The sequence below is a fragment of the Amphibalanus amphitrite genome, unplaced genomic scaffold, assembly GCF_019059575.1.
Source record: "Amphibalanus amphitrite isolate SeventyFive unplaced genomic scaffold, NRLGWU_Aamphi_draft 000315F_arrow, whole genome shotgun sequence".
Taxonomy (NCBI): domain Eukaryota; kingdom Metazoa; phylum Arthropoda; class Thecostraca; order Balanomorpha; family Balanidae; genus Amphibalanus; species Amphibalanus amphitrite.
In genome coordinates, this window is record NW_024881810.1 from 288601 (window position 1) to 316328 (window position 27728).

The window sequence follows — 27728 nt, forward strand, 5'->3', positions numbered from 1 at the left end:
ACAGGAGCAGCAGCGGTGGCCGGTCAGTCCGGGAGGGCGCGGTCCGAATCGAAACATGGGCCATCGGATCTGAAACACGGGCACCGAATCTGGGTCACGGGTCATTGGATCTCAAACACGGACCATTGCATCTCAAACGGTGCAATGGTCTCAAACGGTGGGTGAGCGGCGGATCTGAAACACGGCCCGTCGGATTTGAAACAGGGACATCGAATTTAATCAATTCCAGCCAATATCGTCGACGTGACGATCCACGATGGACATCAGCAGAAGATAGATAGTGTAAAGATGCAACTCAAAGCTGCTTTATCTCCCCTGTAGTCTCTAGAGATTGGAGAACGAGTCTTCTGTATGCGCTATAACTCTCTTTCCGGCCTTACGTACGCTGTGACTCTCGCTCGGGAGTCGGGGTCGGGGCTGGTGCAGGGTCTCGGGCAGCAGCAGTGCAGCTCCAGCTCCCAAACCGTGCAGGCCAGCCAGCGTCGCCAGCCGCCACTCCGGCTGTAAGACAACACCGGTTGCAACCACTTCAGTCAGTGGGCTAGGTGACTTCCCGACAAGATGCTGAATACTGCTGAGTGAACGTTTTTAACCCGCGAGTTGCTGGGGGGGAGTTAAACGCCCCCACTTTTTTCGCCGGGCCATAGCATAAAAACGGCGCGCCGCAGGCGCGCCAAATTTTGAGTACCTGTAGGGAATTGATTGAAGTTTATTGTGACAAAGTTTTAAAAAAATCGGTCGGAAAATTTTTGAGATATCGAGGTTTTAGTGACGTCATGATTTCTGAGTTTTCGACCAAAAACGGCATATGTTCAAAAAATCATATAAAATCACAGAATAGACATGCAGACATGCCGTAAAGGCCATTAGACTGCCAATACCATGACCAATCAAATGGCTGTCTTCGATTATTGATTATCGTTCCGCATTTTCCAAAATCTTGAACTGAATCTTGGCAATTTCTCGTGACTTCTTCACGACCATGATACATGCATTTCTTAAATTGAACTTTTTGAACTAAACACGTACACATATGATAAAATGAATGTCACCATCGTGTTCTACGCCCAAAATTACCCAAAAAACATGTGTCACAGGCTGCGAATATCAGTTTTGATTTTTGGGGATATGTGCCTACCCGGTTGACCTGACCTTGACCCTGACCTATGGTTGACTGACCCCTACATGGAACTGACACTCTTGTAGGCCTTATATGAAGGATTGTGCACCGTTTTGACGAGAGTTTATCACGAGAGGCGCCCATTGCGAAGTCCTGAAGTCCATGCTACTGAAAGCCCGATTTCAGGTGTTTGCCCTGACCTTGACCCGATCTGTGACCTCAAAATTCAACTGTAAAGTACTCATCTGAAGCGTCTCGTCGCGCTCTTTCGTTTGCCGCCTCGTGCGTTTCGCTGCGCCTATTGGTTCTCGAGTTATCGGCTGGGGGCGTTTAACGCCCCCCCCCCCCAGCAAACGGTGGGTGGCGAAATACCCCAGCAACTGCCGGGTTAAACAAGGTTTTACGCTGCTCCTGATCACATGTGAAACTTTTTATGCTGCATGGCTGAACGGATGGTCAGCTGCTAATTTATCGTGCCAACAACCAAAATCAGGCGTAAAAACTGGTAGCTACACTCACCATCAGGAGGTTTAGGGCCGGGAGTGCGGTGTAGCCCAGCAGTTGCGCTGAGCGCAGCAGCAGCAGGCCGTGGCTGGACAGCAGCGAGGGCAGCAGCCGGCAGCCGGTCAGCAGCAGCAGCAGCAGGCTGATCTCGCTCAGCAAGGCCAGTGTGAACGTCAGCGCGTCTAGAGTGAGATTTGACGTCACTGAGAACGGAGGGGGGCAGCTGTCGGTAGAAATGTCGTTACTTTTTTTGGAGAGAAAGAAATAAGCACAATGCTTGCAATTTATTCCCAGGAGTCCAATCTTTTATTTTTTCATGATGTCCTAATGAATTAAAGACAGGAGACAGGCAACTGAATTATAAATGAGTGCCTGTTTATCGAGCTATTATCGCCCATGTGGCTTACCGCGTCTCTGGAGCGAGGCAGCCAGACCGCAGACGGCCGCGCTGAGACCCAGGCTGACCAGCAGGCAGCTGCGTCTGCCCGCTACCCGCGCAGCTGCCCAGGCCAGCGGACAGGCCAGCAGCTGGGCAGCTGCCAGCAGCAGCAGCGGCCGGCGAGCGCCCGGCCAGCGCGACAGCGACTCTGCTGCCGCCTGGTGGTAGGTCAGTGAAGACAGCAGTCTGCGGGAACGGAGGCAGGTGGTGCTCACTGCTCAGGTATTATACGGGATGGAGGCAAGCTTTGAGCTGTTCATAGCGTTTTATCAAGCAAGATGCCCGGAAAGTTGGGTTAGCTGCTGCTATGGAAAAGAAAACTGTGTTCATACTGACACTTAGCATGGATTTGGTGTCGTTCCGTACTCACATGAGAAGGAATAAAGTTGCCACTCTCCGCTGCTGTCGATTCGAAAAGAACAGCTCCTCCCACGATAATACGATTTTTTCGGAATTATCCTAAAAAGGAAACATTTAATTACGGTCATTCATGGGCTCAGTATATAAGAAAAGTAAAGCATAGCGGGTCTGAAAGCAAAGCAAGACATTTTAATAACATCAGAAGAAAATAATATTTCGCCGCTGCCGGCGACCTCAAGCTAACCATTCACGTAAGTACCACACCTTCCCTCTTCCCCGAGTCTGTCAGTGATTACCTGCAGCTGTTCGGTGAGGTAGCCGGCGTCCGTGGGCTGTCCGTTAACCCGTGCCATCCGCTCCAGAAGCCGGTGCACCTCTGACCAGTAACCCCGGCTCACCAGCCACACCGGCGACTCAGGCATCACGCTGAGAGTATCGGGGAAAGGTGGGATGATCTTTGATATCTTACCATGGTATAATGAACTAAACAGGCTGCATTGTGTAACAAAAGGTAGACTTTGGTCGCATTGGGTGTAAATTGGTCCACAAATATATTTCACTGAGTGGGCAATTTTAAATGTCCTTAACTGTACGTTATACACTTGAATTTTGCTACCTTTTAAGTTAAGAAAAATTTCCTTTGGCTCTTCCTTTCTCTTTCCCTCCCTACTTCCATCTATCTTTCTCTCCCTCTCTCCCTCTCTCCCTTTCTCCCTCTCTCCCTCTCTCCCTCTCTCCCTCTCTCCCTCTCTCCCTCTCTCCCTCCCTCTTTCTCTCTCTCCCTCTTTCTCTCTCTCCCTCTCTCTCTCTCTCTCTCTCTCTCTCTCTCTCTCTCTCTCTCTCTCTCTCTCTCTCTCTCTCTCTCTATCGCTATCTCTCCAACATACCACCAGTAAAGCAGAAACACCGCGCAGGGCAGCACCACCGCCAGTACTGCCGTGCTCCACTGTCGAGTCAGGGTCACCACTCCGGACAGCAGCACCACCGCACCAGAGGTCACCAGACGCTCGGTCACGTGACCCAGGTGGTGAGACGAGGCGGGCGTCAGCTCCAGCACTGGGGGAGGGAGCACAGGTCACGTGACTGATTTGATAAACAGAAGTGCATTATCTTCGACACTGGGATCGAAGCCATATGACAAGGGACAAGGGACCAAAGCAAAGACCTTCTGTTGTAAAATCTAGAGCATCGTGAAGGATTCGTGAATGGGTCTTTTTCGTAAAGTCATTCAGCATGACTGACTTATGGGCTCACATAATTAAAAGTCATAGAGACCACCAATGGCATGTGATGAACGTGTTGAAGGATGGTACCGACACTGACCTAGACTGAGCTGGTTGTACGCCAGAGCTCCGGCGGCAGCTGCCACTGCGGGTGCGGTCAGCAGCAGGCAGAGGGGTCTCTGGCAGGTCACGGAGACGGCTCCCGTGGTCAGATAGAACAGGAGGGAGAACAGGAACGCCCAGCGGCGACTCACCCTGTCGGAGAGAGAGGGGGAGAAGAGAGAGAGAGAGAGAGAGAGAGAGAGAGAGAGAGAGAGAGAGAGAGAGAGAGAGAGAGAGGAAGGGTGAGGGAGAGAGAGAGAGAGAGAGAGAGAGAGAGAGAGAGAGAAAGAAAGAGAGAGCGAGAGAGAGAGTGTGTGAGAGAGAGATGGAGCGAAAGAGGGTCGAAAAGAGTAAATTTTAATTTTCCCGTTTGTAAATATCGTCAATCCTGTAAGGCAGTTTGTATGGAATTATCTACCAGCTAATATATCTCGCTAACCGACTCATCATCACCATAAGTCTCTCAGTGAAAAACTTGACTAGTCTATTGAGTATTGACACATTAGTAAGTCCTCTGACCTGTTCCTACAGGAAAAGACCACGAGCTGTCCGACGGCGGCCCCTGCTCCGACCCCGGCCACCAGGGCAGATGTCAGCTGACTGTTCTCGCAGACCAGCTCAAACTGTGCCGGAGAGAGAGGGAGAGAGAGAGAGAGAGAGAGAGAGAGAGAGAGAGAGAGAGAGAGAGAGAGAGAGAGAGAGAGAGAGAGAGAGAGAGAGAGAGAGAGAGAGAGAGAGAGAGAGAGAGAGAGAGAGAGAGACGTTTTTTCGTGAAGAAAACCCAGCAAAAGGTTTGTGAATGTATAAGTTTGGCAAAAGTTAGACACACAACGTTCCTTTTTAAGCCGTTCATTTGTGACTGTTATCCGTTTTTACTTTGCTGTAAATTACCGATTCTTATTTCTCGCGTTGTTGTCAGTCATCGAATGTCGTCATTGTTCCTCGTGACATTATAAATGCCCTTCACACCCCGCCGGCCCCTCACATATTCCCGGAACATTCTGCCGTCAGCGGCTGACCTTGGCCATCAGCGTCACCCCCCTCTCCGGCTCGTGGCGCCACCCGTGCCGACACGGGGTCACCGGCCACGGGGTGGGGAGCGGGGCCGGGCCGGACGAGTTGTCCCGCGCCGTCACTGACGTCAGCTGACGCACCAGCCGGGTGTAATTGACGTCATACATCTGACAGGAGCTGAACTCCGGCGAGGTGACGTCACCGTCCCCGGTCAGCGGGATACTGGAAGCGAAAATGAAAAATAGATGGACGATAGTAATGGGTATGGTGGTCAGAAGTACTGCGATTGACACAAAAATGTACTAAGTTCAGAGACTAGCGCTAAGACGTCATATCAGGCAATAACGCCATGCATTTTGGCGAGAGGTTTGGTTGGAATGATACATTTCTGCTTGGCAGCTAATTAACTAGTTATGAATATTGCAAAAAAAATAATGCATTTGTATTTATTGAATCGACATGCAATCTGTTGACATTTGGACTGTGAACGTTCGATAAAACATGGTTGTATTGATGGTTAAGTTCTGCATCACAACTCGTTTATTTCCGAAAGCTCACCTATATCTCTTGGCCACTGTCTCGTTGATCCCTGCGTGCTCGAGCTCGGGCACCCGGCACCAGTGCTGCCCTCTGTCGCTGACCTGCAGAAGCACTAGTAGCGTATACAGGCCGACAGGGAGCGCTCCCGGCAGTAGGAGGAGCCAGCCCACCAGCCTCTGATACCTTCCAGCCCCTCCAGCGCGGTACAGCGCCTCGTCCAGCTCCATTCAAGCGGATACCTATAGCGCCTGGTGGATCCAAAACGCGTGAGTAATCGTTATTGTTCAGCGTTAAGTTACTGAAAATCTGACAACAACGGCAGGTACCGAAGGTTCTTTTTGTTTTTGGCTACGACTCAAGCTCCAGCCTCGCACAAACATGATGTCTTCGCGTCCTTATGCCCTCAATATTTTTTTTCGCACTGTCCCTAGTCTTTTTCATTCTTTCTCTTACTCCAGCCTGTTCCAGAATCGGGATCTATCTGACCATCAGCATTTACGGATGAGTAAGATTGTCTGGACATAAAACACATGACCAGCCCCGCAAAGGTTTATTGATGTCTTTACCACTCGACATAAAAACCGTCATGCAAGTACCTACACACTTAAAATATCTCTTCCGTCATCGATTCAAGGCACAGCATGAAGTGACCGCTTTCCAGAAGGTAGCCAGGTGATCTTAAGTGGTTCTGTTATGCGACCGAACGATCATTCAAATCTAGTTATTCGACAATTTTATGCCAAATAAAAAAATTTGCACTTTGTATACTGTCTGGAAAAGTTCGTGCTTTATAGTACATTGTACATACGACATAGCACCACCCTTGATGCAATCCATGAATGATGTCTTCGCCATCAAACCCGCGATAAAACGTAGCGATTTATTGCACTGCAAAGTAGCCAACCACTCTTTAACTCATCCCCGTCCTTTGTGGAAGCCGATGTTGTAGCCGTAGCCGCAGGTTTTCTGGCACGCCCGGCGGCTCTTGAAGTTGTTTCCGTTGGAGCGGCAGCCTCCCCAGATGAATTGCTCGCATCTCCGTCTGTACGGGTTGTAGTAGTAACGAACAAAGTACGCCTTGCACGGTCCTGGGCAGGGTTTCCGGTAGCAGACTCGGGGTTTGCTCTCCGCCATCAACACCAGGAGTAGAAGAATCACTACCAGTGGCAGTATCACAAAAGGCGTCTTCATGGCCTCGACAATCCGTTCCTCTCCCGCGACGGTAGACGGAAGAGCCGTTTTATTCTCAGTTGTTCTCTTCTCTGCAGGCTCGCTGGCCTCTTCACGGCCTCAGCTTTGCAACCACAGCCTCAGATTGCAATGCACAATGCACATCCTTATATCTACGGCGAACTAGGTCACCCTGTCTGTGCCAGGAGGGTTCGTTTGAAAACGGACGACATGTCACTCGACGAGCGCCCAAAAGGTTACATCGTAGAGTGCAGGTGCCACTGCATTGAAATTGAATACCAAGCTATATGTACTACATACAAGCTAGAACATACAGAGGGAAGGACGGGCTGCTCATTCCTTCTTCATGGCCTCTACGATCCGTTCAACCCTCCGTATAATTGGCCGACAGACATGATATACATAGGTACCAGGGATGCGGAGCCGGAGCCGGAGTCGGAGCCGGAGCCGCCGGAGCCGGCATATTTTGCCCGGAGCCGGAGCCGGAGCCGGAGCCGTGAAACAATATAGCCCGGAGCCGGAGCCGGAGCCGGAGCCGCCAAAAAAGGGGGCGACTCCGGCTCCTTTTTATTTTTTGAAGAGGAAAAAAATAATTGACCTAGCTCGGTTTGACAGTACAATGCAGTAAAACATATGGTACTATTGGTCTCAGGATAAGGGCCCAGGCGACCTGTAGTTTTGATGCGGTGAATACCCTCACCCTCGCCACAACTCGAGTGGGGGTGGCGCTGGCTGGGAGGAGGGGTGCACTCGGCCCGAGTTGTGGCGAGGGTAAGGGTATCCATCGCATCAAAACTACAGGTCGCCTGGGCCCTTATCTTGAGACCAATTATAGTACGTCATGGGCCATCAAGTGAATGAAAAAAGCCGAATATCCCCAGTATCCCACAGTACGCAATCAACTTCCTGTCTGCTCCTCCCCCCCCCCCCCCCACACACACGTCTACTGCATCCCCAGAACATGAGGACCGGTCATCAGGTGACGGCCATTGTTTTGAAGCCAGTGCAGTGGACTGCGACTCCCAGCAACGTCTCTTTTTCTTCCACCCGTATTAAATTGATTGCATAGGGGATGTACTGAGTCGGAGCCGGAGCCGCCGGAGCCGGACCATTTTACTCGGAGCCGGAGCCGGAGCCGGAGCCGCCATAGCATTTCACCCGGAGCTGGAGCCGGAGCCGGAGCCGATTTTTTCTCCGGAGCCGGAGCCGGAGCCGGAGCCGTCTGAAATTTCCACGGCTCCGCATCCCTGATAGGTACCTTTTCGATCAGCATTATTGAGAACAACAGATCACGAAAATGAAACATTCGCTGCCCGCCTTAGACATGTAACCGCAGGTTGTTTGAAATAGACAAATAGTTAGTAATCGTTATTTGAAATCGTATTTCACCAAGACCTTCTTTTCACTAGCAATGTATAATACAGGGCCTTTTTTTCATTTTGCACAGCTCACAAATATAAATAAAATATGGCACGCAGGTTTTGCGACACTCCCAGAAAGTTTTAAAGTTGTTTCCGTTGGCGCCGCATCTACCGTAGGTGAACAGCCTGCAGCCCCTGCCTCGCTGGTAGTACACCTTTTTGCGTTGTTCGATGGCCAATCGTCATAACCATTTCGGCATCAGTTTGGACAAGCGTCATACAGAATAACCCATCGGCGATGTGCATCACTGTTTGACGGTCGGCAAAACAGGCTGGACTCCATTTAACCATTCTGCATAACTCTTTGTCATTGAGCACAATGTTCGTCATAGGCAAAACACTTTGTCAGATTGTCATAATGCTTCGACATTTCACAAAATGGTTAGTCGATGTGCAAAATTCATCGGTACTGTGCGTAAACAATGACTGTTTATTTAAAACTTTCGTCAATGATCAAAATGTCAATGATGTAGTGCTTATCTAGCCATATTCAATGTTTAACGTTAATCACGCATTCAGGGATGAGGCTTATGACAGTTCCAGCGCAATTTGCAACCAATTAACCATTGAATTCCGAAAAAGGCAGTTATGCCATAGCTACGAGGAGACTGCCGGCGCCATACCGAGTAGGCATGTAGGTTCTTGAGCGTCGGACTCCTAAACGCTTCGATACAAACCACGAAGTCGGCCGTCATTATCGCGTCACTGCCCGTGCGATGTCATGGGACAACGCCTCGGGCGGCCGCGCCGGTCGGACTCGCGAGGGAATGGCTGACAGATGGCAAGCCGGGTCCTGCCGGCCGGACACCTTGGTTTTTGGGGCGGGGCTGACTTATCCAGCCTGTTGCCTGTTCCTTGGTGTTTGAGGCGGGGTTAACTTATCCAGCCTGTTGCTCTGTTGCCTGTCCATTTATCAATCAGCCGATAACATGTCAGCTATACGTCCACCTACATTGTACCTATGGCGCTCATGAACGCTACCGATTTTTTATGTGGATCAATGGTCTACGAGTTTCGCCACCTATGCCTCGCACTGCACTGTATAAACGCGGTCATATTTATACTTCTCTGTAAAGGGGCGATCTGTTTTTAGTTTTGACGAAATGTTATGAGGAATGCCGAAATTAGCATGGGGATGTTTTGGTGAACGACGAAGGGATATTAACGAATGACGAAGCATTTATCCAAATCGTCAAAGGTTTTGCCGGAACTCAATCAGTTATGGCGAATAGCGAAGGTAATACCAACTGACGAACTGTGGAGTGGGATCAGCATTCCGTTTTGCCCATATGCTGAAGGTTTTGCCGGAATGCCTCTCACTGGCGCCACCTATATGCTGATCGGACGAATGGGTTTTGCTGATTGGCCATCGAACAACGCAAAAAGGTGTAGTAGTGGTAGCGGCTGACGCTAGCCCTACACGGTCCGGGCCGTTTTGGTTCCAGACAGCGCGGTGGTATTTTCACACGGCGCGATAGCACGTCGATTCCCTGGGCCACCACCAGCAGTAGCACCAGCAGCATCAGTGGCTTCATGTCTGCTGGAAGTTAGATCTCACACGTAGCGAATGGCTGCGCCTCGCCGGTTTTCAGTCTCGTGTAGTGGAATTACATGTAAGAATCGTAATATACCGTCGGGTCTTATATCTGCCGCGAGAGGGTCTGTTTTACCCGTCGGAGGTCAGTTTGACACCTGACGGCCAAAAGCAGGATGTTTGTCGCTCCGGGTTCACGGTAAACGTTCCGACCTTTGAAGTTTAGGGGGACTGGCACATCATTCATGTGAACGAGGGAACGTCACTCATACTGTTATGTAAAAAATACAACCTTTTTCTATTTTTTTTATCAACATTTCAAAAATTTTAGGTACATGCCACGAAACTAAAAGGAAAACGAATGTTGCTAACCAGGAGCAAGTGCAAGGATGAATATTGAATACTTTGGCCTAAGCGTTCATCTGTCTATGGCAAAGCATGTAACGACTTTCATTTTTTTGGTACCGTCCAGAGCTGATCCTTGAGTTCATGCCTATAGCTCCGACGCTTTCTAGCTGTATTGGGCCATGGTAGCGGGCGCTTTGATCACTCAATGGGTGATTACTAGTTGCCGTACGGGTAAATATTACTTACCAGCGTATAAGGGAATGCTCGTACGTTTGAGACTTACCGGTGTATGTGCCCGACCTCCTACACTTCTCGCAGCCAGTGCCGCCACCGGTCGCGTGTCTCCCTCCCGCCGAACTGTTGGCCAAGACCCACTCTACCTCGGGGAACGTCGGCGGTACAGTCAGTTGGGTGCTGACGACCTCAGCCTCAGTGTCTGGCGCCCGCCCACCGCCCACCGCCCACCACCGCCACCGCCGCCGCCACCTCCCGATCCGCCCCAGACACTCCGGCGCGCCACGGCGCGGCGGCGACGGAAATGGCGCGTCTCTCGCGCTTAGCTGGCGCTTCCGCGACAAAGCCGATAGGCTAATGCGGCCCGGCGAGACGGTGCCGGGCAGGGGCGGGGTGTCTCGCGTCATCAACTCCCCTCTACAAACGACCGGCGCGTCTGCCGGGACGATCGCCGGGTGTCGATGGCGGCGGCAGATATTCGGTGATCGATTGATAGACAGACTGTCAGATCTGCGATTTATCAGACAAATAGCAGGCTCGACTGTCATTGACAGCTAGTCGTCAGTCCATTTGGGAGACACTGTTTATGTACTTTGCGATACGGGAATTCAAGCTGTGGCAGACAGTCTGAGTCTCTGAATTAGATGGTGTTTTATTTTTGAAGAGTCAAAATTGGATTGCCGAACATTCTAAATGCATGTCGCATTTTAATAATTGCTTAGCTGACTTCCAAGATAAGGAAGTGGCTAGGTATTCGGTATCCAGAACCGCAGTCCAGGCGAATAGATCGTTGGGTCAGTTCAAAAGGTCATAGATGAATCGGATCTATAAATGATCAATAGCGCCTTTACATAGAGATTGTTTGACAAGCAGCAACTTAGTGAGACGAAACACCTTTCAAATGAAACCGTAAGGCATCGAATCCGCAATCAGTTGGTCTGTTGTGCACCTTTAATCGATCACATCTTTCTGTTATTAAAAAGAGAAATCTCTTTAAAGGGACTATCCCACCTTTAACATGGGGTTTGAGTTGAGATAGCCAAGTTTGCGGCGAGGTTCAGAAACCACTATCTATCTATTTTGAATATGGAATTATTGTACTGGGACATTATAAGTATTTAGGAACCAATTCTTCGACACCAGTAATGCGTATATTGATTCGGTAGCTTTCGGAAGCTTCTGCTCCCTTCGTCAGCCGTGCCTTAAAATGCATTAAAATACAAGACAATACGTCTCAAACGTCTCAACCACCTACCAAAATACATTCCACCACGAGGAAAAGTTGTAGCCGTACGTCTAAAGCACAGATGCACAAAATAATCATACGAATACACCATAACTGAGCGTGAGCACACATTACATGAAAGAAACCAATATTTGAAAGTTGCCTCACACTGACTTCTCTTTCTTTTGACCAACATTCCATAACACATATTAATGAACTAAGACGTAATCGTCCGTAACATTCGTGCCAAACTTTCGGCAGTCATCGTAAGTTCATGATCGTAACAACCGAGATCGAGACAATTAATCGGAGGTAGTCGTAAGTTCGTAATCGTTTTACAATCGCAGACGCACAAGCTCGCATATCCGCTCTAATAATCACATGCAACAACCGTACATATTTTTCAACACTTCTAAACTAAGTGTGCCTATAATAATAGTGTGCCTATAATAAAACTAAGTGTGCCTATAATAATAGCTCACTCAGACCCCCTGGAATTCGCCCTAAACACGCATTGCCCTGTACATGTCCGGCACCTCCTACCCGGGTAAGATATTGATGCTGTTCTGTCTGTCTACCCTGGAAATATAAAACCCCTCCTTCACCTTTCGTTTACCCCAGTTCGTCTCATAGTCCAAAATTTTAACTTCGTCCCACATGATAGAGTGCCCTGTTTCTAATATATGCCTCGATATCCCTGAATGGTCTCTGTTCCCGTTTGCTATAGCTCGCTTGTGTTCTGACTCCCTCGTCCTCAGCTTTCTCCCGGTTTCCCCTACATAAACTTTTCCGCACTGGCACTTATACTGATAGACCAGCCCAGCCTTCTCTTTGATCCCTAATTTGTCCTTGGGTTTGACGAGCCTAGCACTAAGGTTCGCTGCAGGTCTCGTGCTGACCTTCGCGTAGGGTCGGAGGACGCGCGTGACCTGTTCACTCACCCCCTGGATGTAAGGGATGCTTACATAAACCCGTTTGTCCTCCTCCTGTTCCCTGCCTACCCGTTCAGAACCACCACCCTCTCCCATGCGTAGTCGTTCTCTATTTTTTATACCGCCTGTGGATACGGCGCACCATTCGCTTTGGGTAGTGGTTCTTCACCAGTGCCCGTTCCTGGTCTATCAGTATAAGTGCCAGTGCGGAAAAGTTTATGTAGGGGAAACCGGGAGAAAGCTGAGGACGAGGGAGTCAGAACACAAGCGAGCTATAGCAAACGGGAACCGAGACCATTCAGGGATATCGAGGCATATATTAGAAACAGGGCACTCTATCATGTGGAACGAAGTTAAAATTTTGGACTATGAGACGAACTGGGGTAAACGAAAGGTGAAGGAGGGGTTTTATATTTCCAGGGTAGACAGACAGAACAGCATCAATATCTTACCCGGGTGGGAGGTGCCGGACATGTACAGGGCAATGCGTGTATAGGGCGAATTCCAGGGGGTCTGAGTGAGCTATTATTATAGGCACACTTAGTTTTATTATAGGCACACTATTATTATAGGCACACTTAGTTTAGAAGTGTTGAAAAATATGTACGGTTGTTGTATGTGATTATTAGAGCGGATATGCGAGCTTGTGCGTCTGCGATTGTAAAACGATTACGAACTTACGACTACCTCCGATTAATTGTCTCGATCTCGGTTGTTACGATCATGAACTTACGATGACTGCCGAAAGTTTGGCACGAATGTTACGGACGATTACGTCTTAGTTCATTAATATGTGTTATGGAATGTTGGTCAAAAGAAAGAGAAGTCAGTGTGAGGTAACTTTCAAATATTGGTTTCTTTCATGTAATGTGTGCTCACGCTCAGTTATGGTGTATTCGTATGATTATTTTGTGCATCTGTGCTTTAGACGTACGGCTACAACTTTTCCTCGTGGTGGAATGTATTTTGGTAGGTGGTTGAGACGTTTGAGACGTATTGTCTTGTATTTTAATGCATTTTAAAGCACGGCTGACGAAGGGAGCAGAAGCTTCCGAAAGCTACCGAATCAATATACGCATTACTGGTGTCGAAGAATTGGTTCCTAAACACTATCTATCTAGGTTGTAACCCCCGCGGCCTCTTTGTGTTGAAGAAATTCGCTCCCTTCATTTGAAAATGGGCCTTGTACAAGGCCCTATCTTCAACATGGAGCGACCGTTAGTGTGACGTCACCTCGTTTAGTCATTCTGATTTAAATGGGTTTGTTCGTTGAAAAATCGCTTAAAACTTGGTCTGAACTTTGTTGTGGTGCCTACAGAGTAAAAAGAATCAGCTTTATGACAGTAATGTGGCCTGGGGAAGGAGGTAATTTTGGGCTGTGACGTCACATATTTGAAAGTTTGTGTTTGGAATATGGGAAGCCTAAGATGTTTAATGAAAAATAAATGCCAGAACCGTGTTCCTGGTCATCCAATCTATAAAGTCGGGCACAATTTAACTGGTTTTAACAACATTTTAGAAGGTGGGATAGTCCCTTTAAAGGGACCCTCCCACCTTAACATTAGATTTGAGTTGAGATAGCCAAAATGGGGTCCCTGGCTCACAATTACCGGTTTCGGCACTCACAACATCGAGAAATGCCTTAAATCGGAAATATTGAATTTCAAAATTGCAGCATTTTGATTCAGAGGGGCTAATGCATAGGAATACCCCTCTGAATGTGTGACGTCAGCGCAGATATCTAACGATTTTCAAATGTTTGACTAAAACGTTTTGTAGCACGCAGTGGTATATGCTGCTTTGCGCGCAACAAATGCCGCACTTTCAAATAAAGTCGCTATAGGAACAGCGGAGATCCCAAAAAGTAAACAAAAGTAAAAGTCTAATATCTTCAAAACCGGTGAATATTTTTCGATTAAATTTGGTAGATATTCCTTTTTGCTCTTTCTGAACCGAGCGACATCACTTTCATGCCAATTCATTTACTTTTTTGAAGGTGGGAGGGTCCCTTTAACCCTCGCCGGCACAGGGGGGGTTGATGCAACCCCCCCTAAGGTTTATCGCGAATAACTCGCGTAAAAAGCGGCCGATCGCGACGAAACTTTCAGTACCCTCGCATTGATCAATTTTACACGTTCCCTGAAAATTTCATGACCCTGACCCCAATGACCTTTGACCTGTCACCTCTTTTCCGTGACCATGTTTGGCCGAAATCGCGATTCGGCGTATGTCGGCTCGCATTAGCCGCGCGTTTGCAAGCTTTTCGTGGTTTCAAACGTTCAAACATGTGATTTGATGTTGCTCCCATATATTAGGGTGGGTGTCAAGGTCACCTGAAGGTCAGGTCAGGTCATTGACCTTTGGTGACCTCGGGTGACCTCGGTTCACTTTTTCGAGTTTTACATGTTTCTAGGCTAGTTTTTGGAGCTGAATTCGAATTTAGCAACCATTTGAACATTTACGAAGTAGTTTTGGTGCCTTTGTAACATGTTACGAAGCTGCCAGAGGCGGTTGACACGTATTACGAATACCCGTCACAACCCCTACCGGTTGACCTGACCTGACCTGACCCGACCTGGTCTAAATGCTTAGAAACATCATCTCTGATAAAAACTAACACAATATTCGTGATCAGCACCCCGGAAAACCACATAGCAGCCACACTTTACGACTTTCTAACAGGTCCCGATTTTCCCGGTTTTCGGGTCATTGACCTGACCTGGAAGGTCACCCGATGACCTAGGACCTTAAAATTGGGTATCTTCGGCTTCCTCTCGTGACGGGCAACACGCTCGTTTTTTCCGCGAAGCTCTAGCTCGGTCAGGGGCCAAACGCGAGGGGGGGTCGTACCAACTTGTGCCTTCGAAGGACGCAAAATGGCATGTGCCGGCGAGGGTTAATACTATTTGTATTTGCTTACGAATACTGAGGCAGCCACCACCTGAAAGTCCTGCACAGGCTGCAGACACTGTGAGGGGCTTATGTTGTCACAAATGATATTCAAAGTCAGGGCACGACTAGTGTAAGGCATGGTCAAGGAGCTCACGAGTCTACTTCTTCAGCAGCGGCATAACGAAGGCGCTGTTTCTGAGAATGCTGGACCTCAACGGCATGCTGTACAGGATCGTTGACGCGTCGGCACTCTGGTCAGCAGTGTCCCGCTTCTTTCTCCAGATAAACGGCGAGTAAATACTGGAGCTTATGGGCAGGGCGGAGTATACAAGCAGGGCGGGATCGGCCTGCTGGTCCATCTCGGCAGCGCCGACATCCCTCTTTTTCCTCCAAATTAGCGGCGACTGGACGATCGGCGACTGGACGATCGGCGACTGGACGATCGGCAGGCCGGCAAGGCCAACCGCCGACGGCACGGCTGACGAGTAGAGCAGCAGGGACGGGTCGGCCCGCTGGTCGGTAGGGGACACCTCTCGACGGGCGAGCGGCAGCGACAGCGCGCTGGCCGCCGACGCCGCGAATAGCACGCACAACAACTGAAATGAACATGGGAATGGGTCGTAACAAGTCGATATTCTAACATTTACAGCAGTTACTTGACCTGTAGCTGCTTTACAGTCAGGAAAGGTACCTAGATAATTACATACATAAAATAATCATGTCAGTTGAGTAGTAGCTGTATGGCAGCTGATAAAAACAAGTTATTATAGCGACTAACTGCATTGACTGCCGATAGCACATTTCATTTTAAATCACATTTCCCGGGAAGACCGATAATATGAAAACAGCCGATGCCCGATTTCGATTGTTTAAGCCTTACCGCGCTCTCCATGCTGCTGTCGTTTTTTTTTTTTTTTTTGCCAGATATAGTACGACTGCAGCTGAGAAGTGCGGATTCTAACTGCATCTGTTCCCTTTTATATGGGTCTGCTTCTTAGCTATTGGTGTGGCCAGGCTCGGACTTCATCACGAAAACTGAGCTGTGAACGGAATCATCCTCTTCTGTCCCCTCTACCGACCGGTATGTGTGTGGGGGCGGAGTTCTATGTTATCTACCCATCTCACGTCAGACAGCACACAGACAGGTTTTCGTCCGGCGAGCTTGTTTCGCACTGACGACCGGGGTCTACCGGGTATATCCGTGGATATATGTGTGGTGAATGAAAAGTTTTGAGCCTGGCATAGTTACAGGTGACGCAGATTAACCCGCGCCCCAGTGGCAGTCTCGGCCAACTTCGCCCTAGTGGGGGGGGGGGGGGGGGGGCATATGTTACCACCCACCTCTAACTCAAAAACTAGGAGGGCTAGAAAGACGTGGTAAAAGCAGTCGATAGCCCTCAATGCGTACGTTTGAAAGTATTTCAGTCATTTTTCACCTTAGAGCAATATTGGGGTCACCAGAGGTCATTAAAGGTCAAAATTTGCCAATTGTCATTATATTTTTCAGAAAACATGCCGCTATCTCATGAACTATGGTAGCTAGGAAAACGCATGGAAAAGCAATCGATAGCTTTTGAACTCTTCTTTTGAAAAGGTCATTATCAATATTGACCTCAGTTCAATGGTTTAGCCTCCAGAGGGCAAAAACTCCAAAAATAGCTGTTTTTACGAAAAGTGTTTTTCGACAATAACTTTCGACTACAAAAAGCCACGACATTTCTATTGCCAGAATCGTGTTCCCCTCGCCGAGACGCGTCGAATGAACTATAATTTGACCTTGAAAGGTCAACTTGAAAATTTGACCTCAGGTCAAGGTCATGACCTTACCGGAAAAGGTCGTGTTGCATATTAGTCGATGCGTCTCAACAAGACAAACACAATGAGACCATTCCCAGCGTTCTATCTCTTTCCAATCGCGAGTTATTGGCAAAAAACTGTTTGTAGCCTCAAGTGACCTCGGATGACCTGTCTAGAGGCTATCAGCAAAAATGACACCTTGGTCATCACGAGTGGACTAAATCATTGTGATTCTGAAATATTTGGACTGTTCTGATGCGTACACACGGATCTAGAGGCATTCTCATTTTTCTCCATTGACTTGTAATGGAAAGGTCACGCCACTGACCTGACCTTACGTCACGGATATAAAAAATCCGAGATATACAAATTGTAGGCGCCCATAACAGCATGCAATCCACCAAGTGTGAAACCTTTCTGACAAACACTGCAGGCTGGACATGATTGCAAACTTTTTTAGGCTTTGTCAGTGAACTTGACCTGGTGACCTGACCTGACATGACCTGGGGTCAAAAATTTCACACATTATCCAAAATTGATGTACCAAAAGCTACCCCAAGCGGCGCGGCGCTACGCGCCGCGGTTTTTTATTCACACGCAAAAAACGCGACAGGGTGGTAACATATGCCCCCCCCACTGGGGCGAAGGTTAACACGCAACCTGTTGGGGGAGGGGGAGGACCCCTGCCTGTGGTTTTTCGCAGATAAATCAGAAATGGCTGCGAATTTTGACTTTAAACATTTAGTATACCTCTCCAAACATCAATTTTACACAACTCCTCAAAACAGGTCCCAGGTCATCTCAGATCACGAGTTATAGAGTTCAAGCTAAGGTCATGTTTGGCCATTTTTTCGTCGAAAAAGTTGTTTACGGAGAAAAACTGCAGAAAATCAGACTTGTTATCTAGAGGCTCACAATCGAAGGTATAAAAAGGCATGCCAAACAAAATACTATCTCGAAATTTCCAAAATATAAACACTCAAGATCTAGAGGTTTTCTAACAAAAAAATATGTTTCTTGAGATATTTCTAAAAGTTTGGTATCTAGCAAAAAAAACCGGAATGAATGTCGGAGAGCCCCTTACTGGCCTTACACATGCCAAAAATCAACAACATATCTCTAAAACTGCCGGAGATATAGTCATTGAATGACAAAAAAAAACAGCGACTTTTCTTATGAGTTTATGACGTCATCTTTTTTTAGTATTTGCGCTTAAAATCAGTGAAGGGTAATATGAATGATACTTCTACACCTCTTCCTTACTGAATATGATCTTTCACGTTATAAAATTCACTTTAACGTAATAAAATATTTTTCATTGTAAACACTAAACCGATACGATTTGACCTTTTTTACCTCCCTGTGACGGCATAGGTCCAAGAAAAATGGTCAAGGAGGTTGCTTTGGATGTATAAACTATAATGTATGACATACCTTCATAAATACTCGAATATTCGCCATTCAGCATGCCGTTCCCTACGATTCACGCAAGTGTCTTCTGATTGGTCGAGGCTGACCTCTCTTGAGACGTCATAGGTCATCATCCATTTAGGTGACCATCCATGTGTCAGATCTATCATATCCATCATATCTCAGCTCATTTTAGAAATCTAGATTTAGTTCATCGCCGACTTCTAGTCAATGTAAATTGGACTGATTTTACTTTGCTTGACCTCTCTGTGACGTCACAGGTCAAATATCGAGGTCATTGATACCGTAGCTCGCACATCACAATGAGCGCTTTCGAATGCCGTTTGATTTTTTCCTATCCGACGATTAGTTCCGGAGATACGACGAGGGCCCTTTGGGCCCCAGCCCAACAGGACGTGGAACCTGCCAGACCTCAACAACGTGAGTTAATGAGACTTTGGTCACATATTATGCCACTGCTTATTATTTATTTATGGAATTTTCTAACGATCCCTCAATTTCACGACAGTGACCACGTTTCCATGGGCAAGGGACGGGATCCGTATTCGGGTCAGTCGAGCCGCCACTGATCCGGATGACTGGGGCCGTTTCCATGGGCAAATCCGGTACTGACCGGGATCAGTGAAAGAAGGGCTCACGGCCACTAGTGATCGGCTTCTATTAGGGGAGACGAGTATTGCGCACTTCGACGATAAATAAAAAACAAGCATGGTCATGCCTACTTTCAGAGTTTCTGAAAAATGAGTTCTCTTGGTTATTTTAATGTGCCCGCCTCCCCTGACATATAATATCAGCGCGAATACATCAGTTTATCTGCATAGTGCACTGCACACCTATTACTTACATTGACGACGCTCAAATGTGTAGTGTTGAATGTGATTGAGGTATATGGTTATGAATAAGTAGGTGCGATCAGTTGTGGTTCTGTATAAAGGAGCGTTTCCTGCTTTTCATGTAAACTTAAATAAGTATTCTAGTTTTCAATGCTATTCCGAGGTGTCCTGATCTTTTAAAACAAATAAAAAAGATACATGCCTGACATCGCATGCTTGTAAACGATCTGTCATATTAAACATCATAGCAATCCATTAAACCATAAATATGTATGCACACGTTTATCCTTGTATTGCACATCAAAGACGTGTTGAACCACCACATATGGCTTAAGGTTTTATATTGGGGGGGGGGGGGGGGGATTTCGAGGCATTTCCTATATGTAAAAAAGTCAGCCATAGCTCAGTTCGAGTCTTGCATAGTTCCTGCTTATTGCTGCCTTTATCACAGTACAGCTGTAACGCGTGTAGTTCAGACGCCGATGCCGATTCTGACGCACGCGGGCGTAACACCCTTAGCGCCACCAACTCATTCCGAAATCAGGCAGACAAGATTTTATTGGCTAAAGCGACGACATATCTGGGTACGGCGATCTTCCAGACGAAGTTTGCCGTAAATCTGCTACTTTTTATAGTATTTAGTATTTACTACAGTGCTTTAGATATTAGTATACTGCCCTGTGAAGATTCAGGTAGTGACTGTACATACGTGCCCTACGAGCTAGACCTAAGAGCTAAGAGCTAGGACAGACTAAGATCTCGTAAGTCCGTTTCTACAATAACCCATGCTTAAACTAACTTATACCATATGCTCTCATACTAAGCTGTTTCAATAAATATGACAAAGGTAGTTCAAACTTAAAGGGACCCTCCCACCTTCAAAAAAGTTTATGAATTGGCATGAAAGTGATGTCGCTCGGTTCAGAAAGAGCGAAAACGAATATCTACCAAATTTCACCGAAAAATATTCACCGGTTTTCAAGATATTAGACCTTTACTTTTGTTTACTTTTTTGGGATCTCCGCTGTTTCTAGCGACTGTATTTTAGAAGTGCGGCGTTTGCGGCAGATGTTGCGCGCAAATAGCATATACCACCGCGTGCTACAAAACGTTTTAGTCAAACATTTAAAAATCGTTAGATATTTGCGCTGACGTCACACATTCAGAGGGGTATTCCTAAGCATTAGCCCCTCTGAATCAAAATGCTGCAATTTTGAAATTCAATATTTCCGATTTAAGGCATTTCTCGATGTTGTGAGTGCCGAAACCGGTAATTGTGAGCCAGGGACCCCATTTTGGCTATCTCAACTCAAATCTACCTAATGTTAAGGTGGGAGGGTCCCTTTAACTAATGCCAGCTTAATTTTTAGAATAAAGCCAGTTCAAAATGTATTAACCCACAAAAGGCTGTACAGGAACGTCACAGACCATATGTTGCAAAGCGTACCCCGAGTCTAAGTCATACTTAACTTCCCCGACGTACAATAGTTTCTTCTGGACTCTTCCAGCAGGTAGAACCACAAAGAACCCAACTCCTTCCGTGAACTCTGCAATCGAGAACGGCACTCTGGATCCATTTGCATTCAGTGGCGACAAATTGAAAGCCGAACGTCGGACTCCGATCCATTCTTCCGTATCCGGACGTGCTGGGTCCTCCCATAGAAAATTCAACTGGTTGATCGTGAAGATACTGGCCAGGTCACCTCCCGGGAGAAGCACGCCACAGTGGTAGCTGGCTTCCTGGTAAGTCATGGGCTCGGGAGCGGTGATACGGCGATAGAAGCGGTTGTCGATGATTCTCCCGAAGGAGTTTTGAGAGGAAAGAAGGATGGGGGCTGTTGTGGTTGTTATTGTTATTGTCGTTGTCGTTGTTGTTGCTGTCGTTGTTGTTGTTGTGGTGGTGGTGGCGTTGACGGAGGTGATTGTGGTGGAGCCTTCTATTTCTTCTCCTACATCAGCTGCTAGGCCCTCCAAACTTCTCGTCTGATTTGCCATGCTGATAGTCTGATTTTCCATGCTGAAAGTTTTATTTTCAAGGCTGGTAGTTTGATTTTCCATTGCGGTGGCTGGGTTTTCGGCTGTGGTTGTCTGGTTATCAAGGTCTGTCGAGTTTTTGACGGAAGCTGTTTGGTTTTCGGTGGCAGTTGGTCGGCTTGATGTGCTGCTTATGCTTGTTGTTGGATTTTCTGTGGTCATTGCTGGATTTTCAGAACCCATTGTTGAGATCCTGGACGTGACTTCTTGGATTTCAAGGGTGTCCGAGTTCCATGGGACAGTCGTTTGATTTTCCAGGCTGGTCCTTTCAGTTGCTGTCGGCTGTGCTTCATAAATACCGGTCGTACTGTCCACCGTAGGTCTTGCCATGGGCTTCGCCGTAGTTTCAGTTGTGGCAGCTCCTTCACCATAACTTCCTGCAGGCTCTCCATGATCTCCAACAAGACGTGTCCCTTCGTCAACCACCTTTCTGTACATATCAACAGGCTGAACGTCTTGAGAGTCGTTCCCAACATCCCCAAACAATATACACTCGTTTTCCCAGACCAGTGATCGACATCCGGTCTCCCTAGCACAGAAGATAGCACAGAAAGTGACCGAACTTGCTGAAGGACTTGACAGAGCAGTTGTGGGAAGTGGAGACGTCACGAACTCGAATCGATCCTCAGCCAGTGAACATGAGATGGCCAGCAAGGACATCAGCTTCACTGACTTCATGATGGAAGGGTTGGTGGAGCTTCTGGAGAGCATGATGACCGACGGGACGGCTAACTGGAATGTCAGCAAGGTGGCCAACATCGTGGGTAACATGCTGAGCAACATGTTGAGCAGCATGCTGACCAAGATGCTGAACCAAACGGTGACTGCTAGCTAGCTGGGCTGCTGGAAACAAAAGGCTCGGTATGGATTAGCTGAAGTTTGACCACCGAATGAGGGCCCTTCAAGGTTGGCGGTGATTCAAATACTGGTTGCATGTAAGGATCAGGAAATGGATGCTGGGTACTCCAAATCAACTGCGATGCATACTCATCGCTTTGTATACAAATGATAGATTCATGCTCCATTTCATCAAATATCCAAACCCATGAGCCGTTACTTACAACTTATATAGTCCCCAAAGAATGTTGCAAGCATTGCATACCACCGTATTTCACATTCGCTCATGGACAACTTGCCATTCACGGATTCACAAGTTCCCCTTTCAAGCCTCTGAGTGCAATGTAATGGATGATCGGCAGGCCGGCGAGGCCGAACCGCGGCTCGCCGGCTCCTGTATAGTAACAATATTGTTACTATGTGGTCCGCTTTCATTGGCAACCTTTGCAGGGTACAACTGCAAATACAGATTCTCAACTCATTTTTCAACTAAACGAGACAGATTTATCATTCAGCAAAGAGCTAACTAATGGGCACAAATTATGACCTGAGAACTACTGTGAGTACTGCCGCTAACGCAAGCCAATGGACCCCCTGAAACACATCAATAGTCGGGTTGGAATTGCGTCTGAAATACTCCAATAGACGAAACAGCTGTAGGTCGCAAAGTAGGACTTAAGCTTGGCTTAAACATAATGATGAGTAGGTACCTACTGAATGAATATTGGATATCGACAAAAGATGCCTGAATTTTCTTGCCAATAAAGCGATGATTTTTTATCTTCATTAGCACTATTTGTTATACATATATGAGCTATGAGCTATAGTATAGGATCACAAATCCTAACTCCTACAAAGGGGATTTTTTGTAATATGATCTGCATGATCCGTGTATGAACTATGTGATCTGTAGGGGAGAGTGGGACAAGACTCCTCCTCGGACGTAAGGCACCCAGCATAACCCTCTAGTGTCAAAAGTAGCAACGTTTATGTGTTTTTCATGTTTCTGCGTAAAGCAAAACCAAATATCGGTTGCTTATCAAACGTCTTCAGTGAAATTCGCGACGCGGATGGACAAAATGTCTTTTTGCTAGATTTGTATTTTATTTTGTCCTATGATATACAGCAATTAATCGTTCAGTAAATTGAGTACCCTTTTTCTTTGGTTTTGTAAGTGCATGTAAAGTGCTGTTGTGGTTTTGTGCATCTTTCCCCACGGGAGGCATTTTTGGTCCCTTACAGTGAATTTATGATACCTACTCTCACAACCAGTTTTTGCTAAAACGGATTGTTATTGATATTTATCTTTTGGCTGACTGGCTGAAATATGGGCCATGGGCGGGTCGGATTCTGAAATTCAAAGACTAAGACGGATAATGGGCGAACCTGGATATGACTTGCTGGATATGGGCCGGGCTGGATCTTGAAAAGCCTATCCGTGAAGTGCTCTATGTCCCGTTACTGTGAGCCGAGGGTAGATTCAAGATTATTGAAGGATTAAATACAGCACGCTCATTGACGTTCTTTATTTAACATGATACGCACAACGTATGTATGTATAATGTATATGTTACGGGCCAAGTGCGAAGGCTAGTCCGTTTGCGAACGGACTAGTCCATTCGCGAATGGACTAGGCCGTTTGCGAATGGCGGTCCGTTTGCAAACGGACTAGTCCGTTTGCGAATGGCCGGCCATTCGCGAATGGCCTAGGCCGTTTGCGAACGGACGGGTTTGTGGCGTTGCACTTAGCCGCCGGAAGCATGGATCCTCGGATTGGGGTACGATTCCGAATGAATGGGGGACCGCTGGTCGATGCAGGGGCGTCGCCGACGGGGGGGGGGGGGTCGGAGGGGTCCGGACCCCCCCCCCACACACACACATTCTTGAAAATATGCCGGTCCGACGCCCCCCTCCCCCCACACACACTTTTGGCCACGAAAATCGATCAAGAATAAAATAAAATATTTTAAAAAACGATTTTGGTGCATTCTCAAAATAAAATTGTATAAATCCGAGGAGTTAGATATCTGCGCTGACGTCACACATTCAGAGGGGTATTCCTATGCATTAGCCCCTCTGAATCAAAATGCTGCAATTTTGAAATTCAATATTTCCGATTTAAGGCATTTCTCGATGTTGTGAGTGCCGAAACCGGTAATTGTGAGCCAGGGACCCCATTTTGGCTATCTCAACTCAAATCTAATGTTAAGGTGGGAGGGTCCCTTTAAAGGGACTATCCCACCTTCTAAAATGTTGTTAAAACCAGTTAAATTGTGCCCGACTTTATAGATTGGATGACCAGGAACACGGTTCTGGCATTTATTTTTCATTAAACATCTTAGGCTTCCCATATTCCAAACACAAACTTTCAAATATGTGACGTCACAGCCCAAAATTACCTCCTTCCCCAGGCCACATTACTGTCATAAAGCTGATTCTTTTTACTCTGTAGGCACCACAACAAAGTTCAGACCAAGTTTTAAGCGATTTTTCAACGAACAAACCCATTTAAATCAGAATGACTAAACGAGGTGACGTCACACTAACGGTCGCTCCATGTTGAAGATAGGGCCTTGTACAAGGCCCATTTTCAAATGAAGGGAGCGAATTTCTTCAACACAAAGAGGCCGCGGGGGTTACAACCTAGATAGATAGTGTTTAGGAACCAATTCTTCGACACCAGTAATGCGTATATTGATTCGGTAGCTTTCGGAAGCTTCTGCTCCCTTCGTCAGCCGTGCTTTAAAATGCATTAAAATACAAGACAATACGTCTCAAACGTCTCAACCACCTACCAAAATACATTCCACCACGAGGAAAAGTTGTAGCCGTACGTCTAAAGCACAGATGCACAAAATAATCATACGAATACACCATAACTGAGCGTGAGCACACATTACATGAAAGAAACCAATATTTGAAAGTTACCTCACACTGACTTCTCTTTCTTTTGACCAACATTCCATAACACATATTAATGAACTAAGACGTAATCGTCCGTAACATTCGTGCCAAACTTTCGGCAGTCATCGTAAGTTCATGATCTTTATCAGCTGCCATACAGCTACTACTCAACTGACATGATTATTTTATGTATGTAATTATCTAGGTACCTTTCCTGACTGTAAAGCAGCTACAGGTCAAGTAACTGCTGTAAATGTTAGAATATCGACTTGTTACGACCCATTCCCATGTTCATTTCAGTTGTTGTGCGTGCTATTCGCGGCGTCGGCGGCCAGCGCGCTGTCGCTGCCGCTCGCCCGTCGAGAGGTGTCCCCTACCGACCAGCGGGCCGACCCGTCCCTGCTGCTCTACTCGTCAGCCGTGCCGTCGGCGGTTGGCCTTGCCGGCCTGCCGATCGTCCAGTCGCCGATCGTCCAGTCGCCGATCGTCCAGTCGCCGCTAATTTGGAGGAAAAAGAGGGATGTCGGCGCTGCCGAGATGGACCAGCAGGCCGATCCCGCCCTGCTTGTATACTCCGCCCTGCCCATAAGCTCCAGTATTTACTCGCCGTTTATCTGGAGAAAGAAGCGGGACACTGCTGACCAGAGTGCCGACGCGTCAACGATCCTGTACAGCATGCCGTTGAGGTCCAGCATTCTCAGAAACAGCGCCTTCGTTATGCCGCTGCTGAAGAAGTAGACTCGTGAGCTCCTTGACCATGCCTTACACTAGTCGTGCCCTGACTTTGAATATCATTTGTGACAACATAAGCCCCTCACAGTGTCTGCAGCCTGTGCAGGACTTTCAGGTGGTGGCTGCCTCAGTATTCGTAAGCAAATACAAATAGTATTAACCCTCGCCGGCACATGCCATTTTGCGTCCTTCGAAGGCACAAGTTGGTACGACCCCCCCTCGCGTTTGGCCCCTGACCGAGCTAGAGCTTCGCGGAAAAAACGAGCGTGTTGCCCGTCACGAGAGGAAGCCGAAGATACCCAATTTTAAGGTCCTAGGTCATCGGGTGACCTTCCAGGTCAGGTCAATGACCCGAAAACCGGGAAAATCGGGACCTGTTAGAAAGTCGTAAAGTGTGGCTGCTATGTGGTTTTCCGGGGTGCTGATCACGAATATTGTGTTAGTTTTTATCAGAGATGATGTTTCTAAGCATTTAGACCAGGTCGGGTCAGGTCAGGTCAGGTCAACCGGTAGGGGTTGTGACGGGTATTCGTAATACGTGTCAACCGCCTCTGGCAGCTTCGTAACATGTTACAAAGGCACCAAAACTACTTCGTAAATGTTCAAATGGTTGCTAAATTCGAATTCAGCTTCAGCTTCAGCTTCAGCTTCAGCTTATGGATTATTTTCGAAATTTGCTGACCGAGCATATCGCCAAAGTGTCGCCAAAGTATGGACTGGAACATTAATAGTTTGGCTTCAAAAATTAATTGTGTAAAGAAATAATCATAGAAACTGAATTGATAAGCGTTTAACAATTGATAAGCATGTGAACTATTTCTCGTTATCGGTTGTAGCATGCCTACCTCTTTATCGAATTGAAGTTTTCTGCAATCAGTTGCAATCACTAATCACCTGAGAGGGACGGCACGGTTAACCGTCAGCAGTGATACAAAAAAGCCAATGAGTATATTTAATGTTACTGCCAGAATATCCTATCTCGTCACGGGGTATTTTGTTATGACCCATTCCCATGTTCATTTCAGTTGTTGTGCGTGCTATTCGCGGCGTCGGCGGCCAGCGCGCTGTCGCTGCCGCTCGCCCGTCGAGAGGTGTCCCCTACCGACCAGCGGGCCGAGCCGTCCCTGCTGCTCTACTCGTCAGCCGTGCCGTCGGCGGTCGGCCTCGCCGGCCTGCCGATCGTCCAGTCGCCGCTAATCTGGAGGAAAAAGAGGGATGTCGGCGCTGCCGAGATGGACCAGCAGGCCGACCCCGCTCTGCTTGTATACTCCTCCCTGCCCATAAGCTCCAGTATTTACTCGCCCTTCCTCTGGAGAAAGAAGAGGGACATCGGCGCCGGTGAGCGCAAAAGACCGTGCCGAATTCTGTATAGAATGCCGCTAGGCTCCGATCTCCTTGCAGACAATGCGTTCATGATGCCGCTGCTGTAGAGGAAGATTCGTCCTGGGTCGGTCACTCACCTATCGCTAATATAGTGACCTAAAAGCTGCTGAACGAAAGGAACGGCCGACTCATGAAGAGATCGGTAGTATTCGCAAGATTTAGGTACCGACTCGCCTTATTCATTTTTGTTTTGTTTTGTTTTGTGTGTACGGCATGATTTTTTTTATAAGATGCAGAACAACAAAGAATACATCAAACATACGCCGACCTATAACAAGTGTTTGTAAAAAGAGCATTTTCTCGTAGTAAGGTGCTCAGCTTTCTAGACTTGCCGCCAGGTGTCTTGCAGTTGGAGCAGGGTATATAGAACAACAGTTGGAGCGCGGTAGCGGCAGTGCACGCTACAGCACGCACATAGCCGCCTATACGGCCCGTCCCTGGCACTGACCTTTGCTGGCTGCGGTCTGGCGGCAACCACAACTATACCAGCCAGAAGCCTCTTAGACATCGAGCCTCGAACCTCCTCGGACTTTTGTAACCGGGAAGTGTGCTCTCACTACACTGCACGGAGTCCAATACTCCACTGACTGAGCTAATATACCTACCTACCTATATATAGGCTGGCAATGCATTATAAAAGATGATGAAACCGTGATGTCGAATGCTTACAATAGGACAAGATTTGGATATATGAGCAC

At 47.4% G+C, this 27728-nt stretch overlaps 1 protein-coding gene and 1 long non-coding RNA gene across 2 annotated transcripts; one reads left to right on the forward strand and one right to left on the reverse strand.

The window, feature by feature from the left end:
* Positions 1-150: 150 nt before the first annotated feature.
* Positions 151-4953, reverse strand: LOC122388248 (beta-alanine transporter-like). Its single transcript, XM_043379145.1, has 9 exons — positions 4768-4953; positions 4268-4371; positions 3747-3901; positions 3311-3479; positions 2688-2849; positions 2032-2249; positions 1640-1827; positions 385-501; positions 151-174 (listed from the first exon to the last, which is right to left on the reverse strand). The coding sequence occupies exons 1-9, from the start codon at positions 4927-4929 to the stop codon at positions 151-153; spliced, it is 1299 nt and encodes a 432-aa protein (XP_043235080.1). The 5' UTR covers positions 4930-4953.
* A 542-nt stretch (positions 4954-5495) lies between these two features.
* LOC122388261 lies at positions 5496-25812 on the forward strand. The gene is made up of 2 exons (XR_006257761.1): positions 5496-5568; positions 25216-25812. It is a non-coding gene; the product is annotated as an uncharacterized LOC122388261 (long non-coding RNA).
* Positions 25813-27728: the final 1916 nt, after the last annotated feature.

Coding starts and splice junctions, on each gene's coding strand:
- LOC122388248 (XM_043379145.1), bottom strand. CDS start 4,929: ATGTATGACGTCAATTACACCCGGCTGGTGCGTCAGCTGACGTCAGTG. Junction 3,480..3,746: donor GTACAACCAGCTCAGTCTAG/GTCAGTGTCGGT, acceptor TCCCTCCCCCAG/TGCTGGAGCTGACGCCCGCC. Junction 1,828..2,031: donor TGCCTCGCTCCAGAGACGCG/GTAAGCCACATG, acceptor CTCCGTTCTCAG/TGACGTCAAATCTCACTCTA.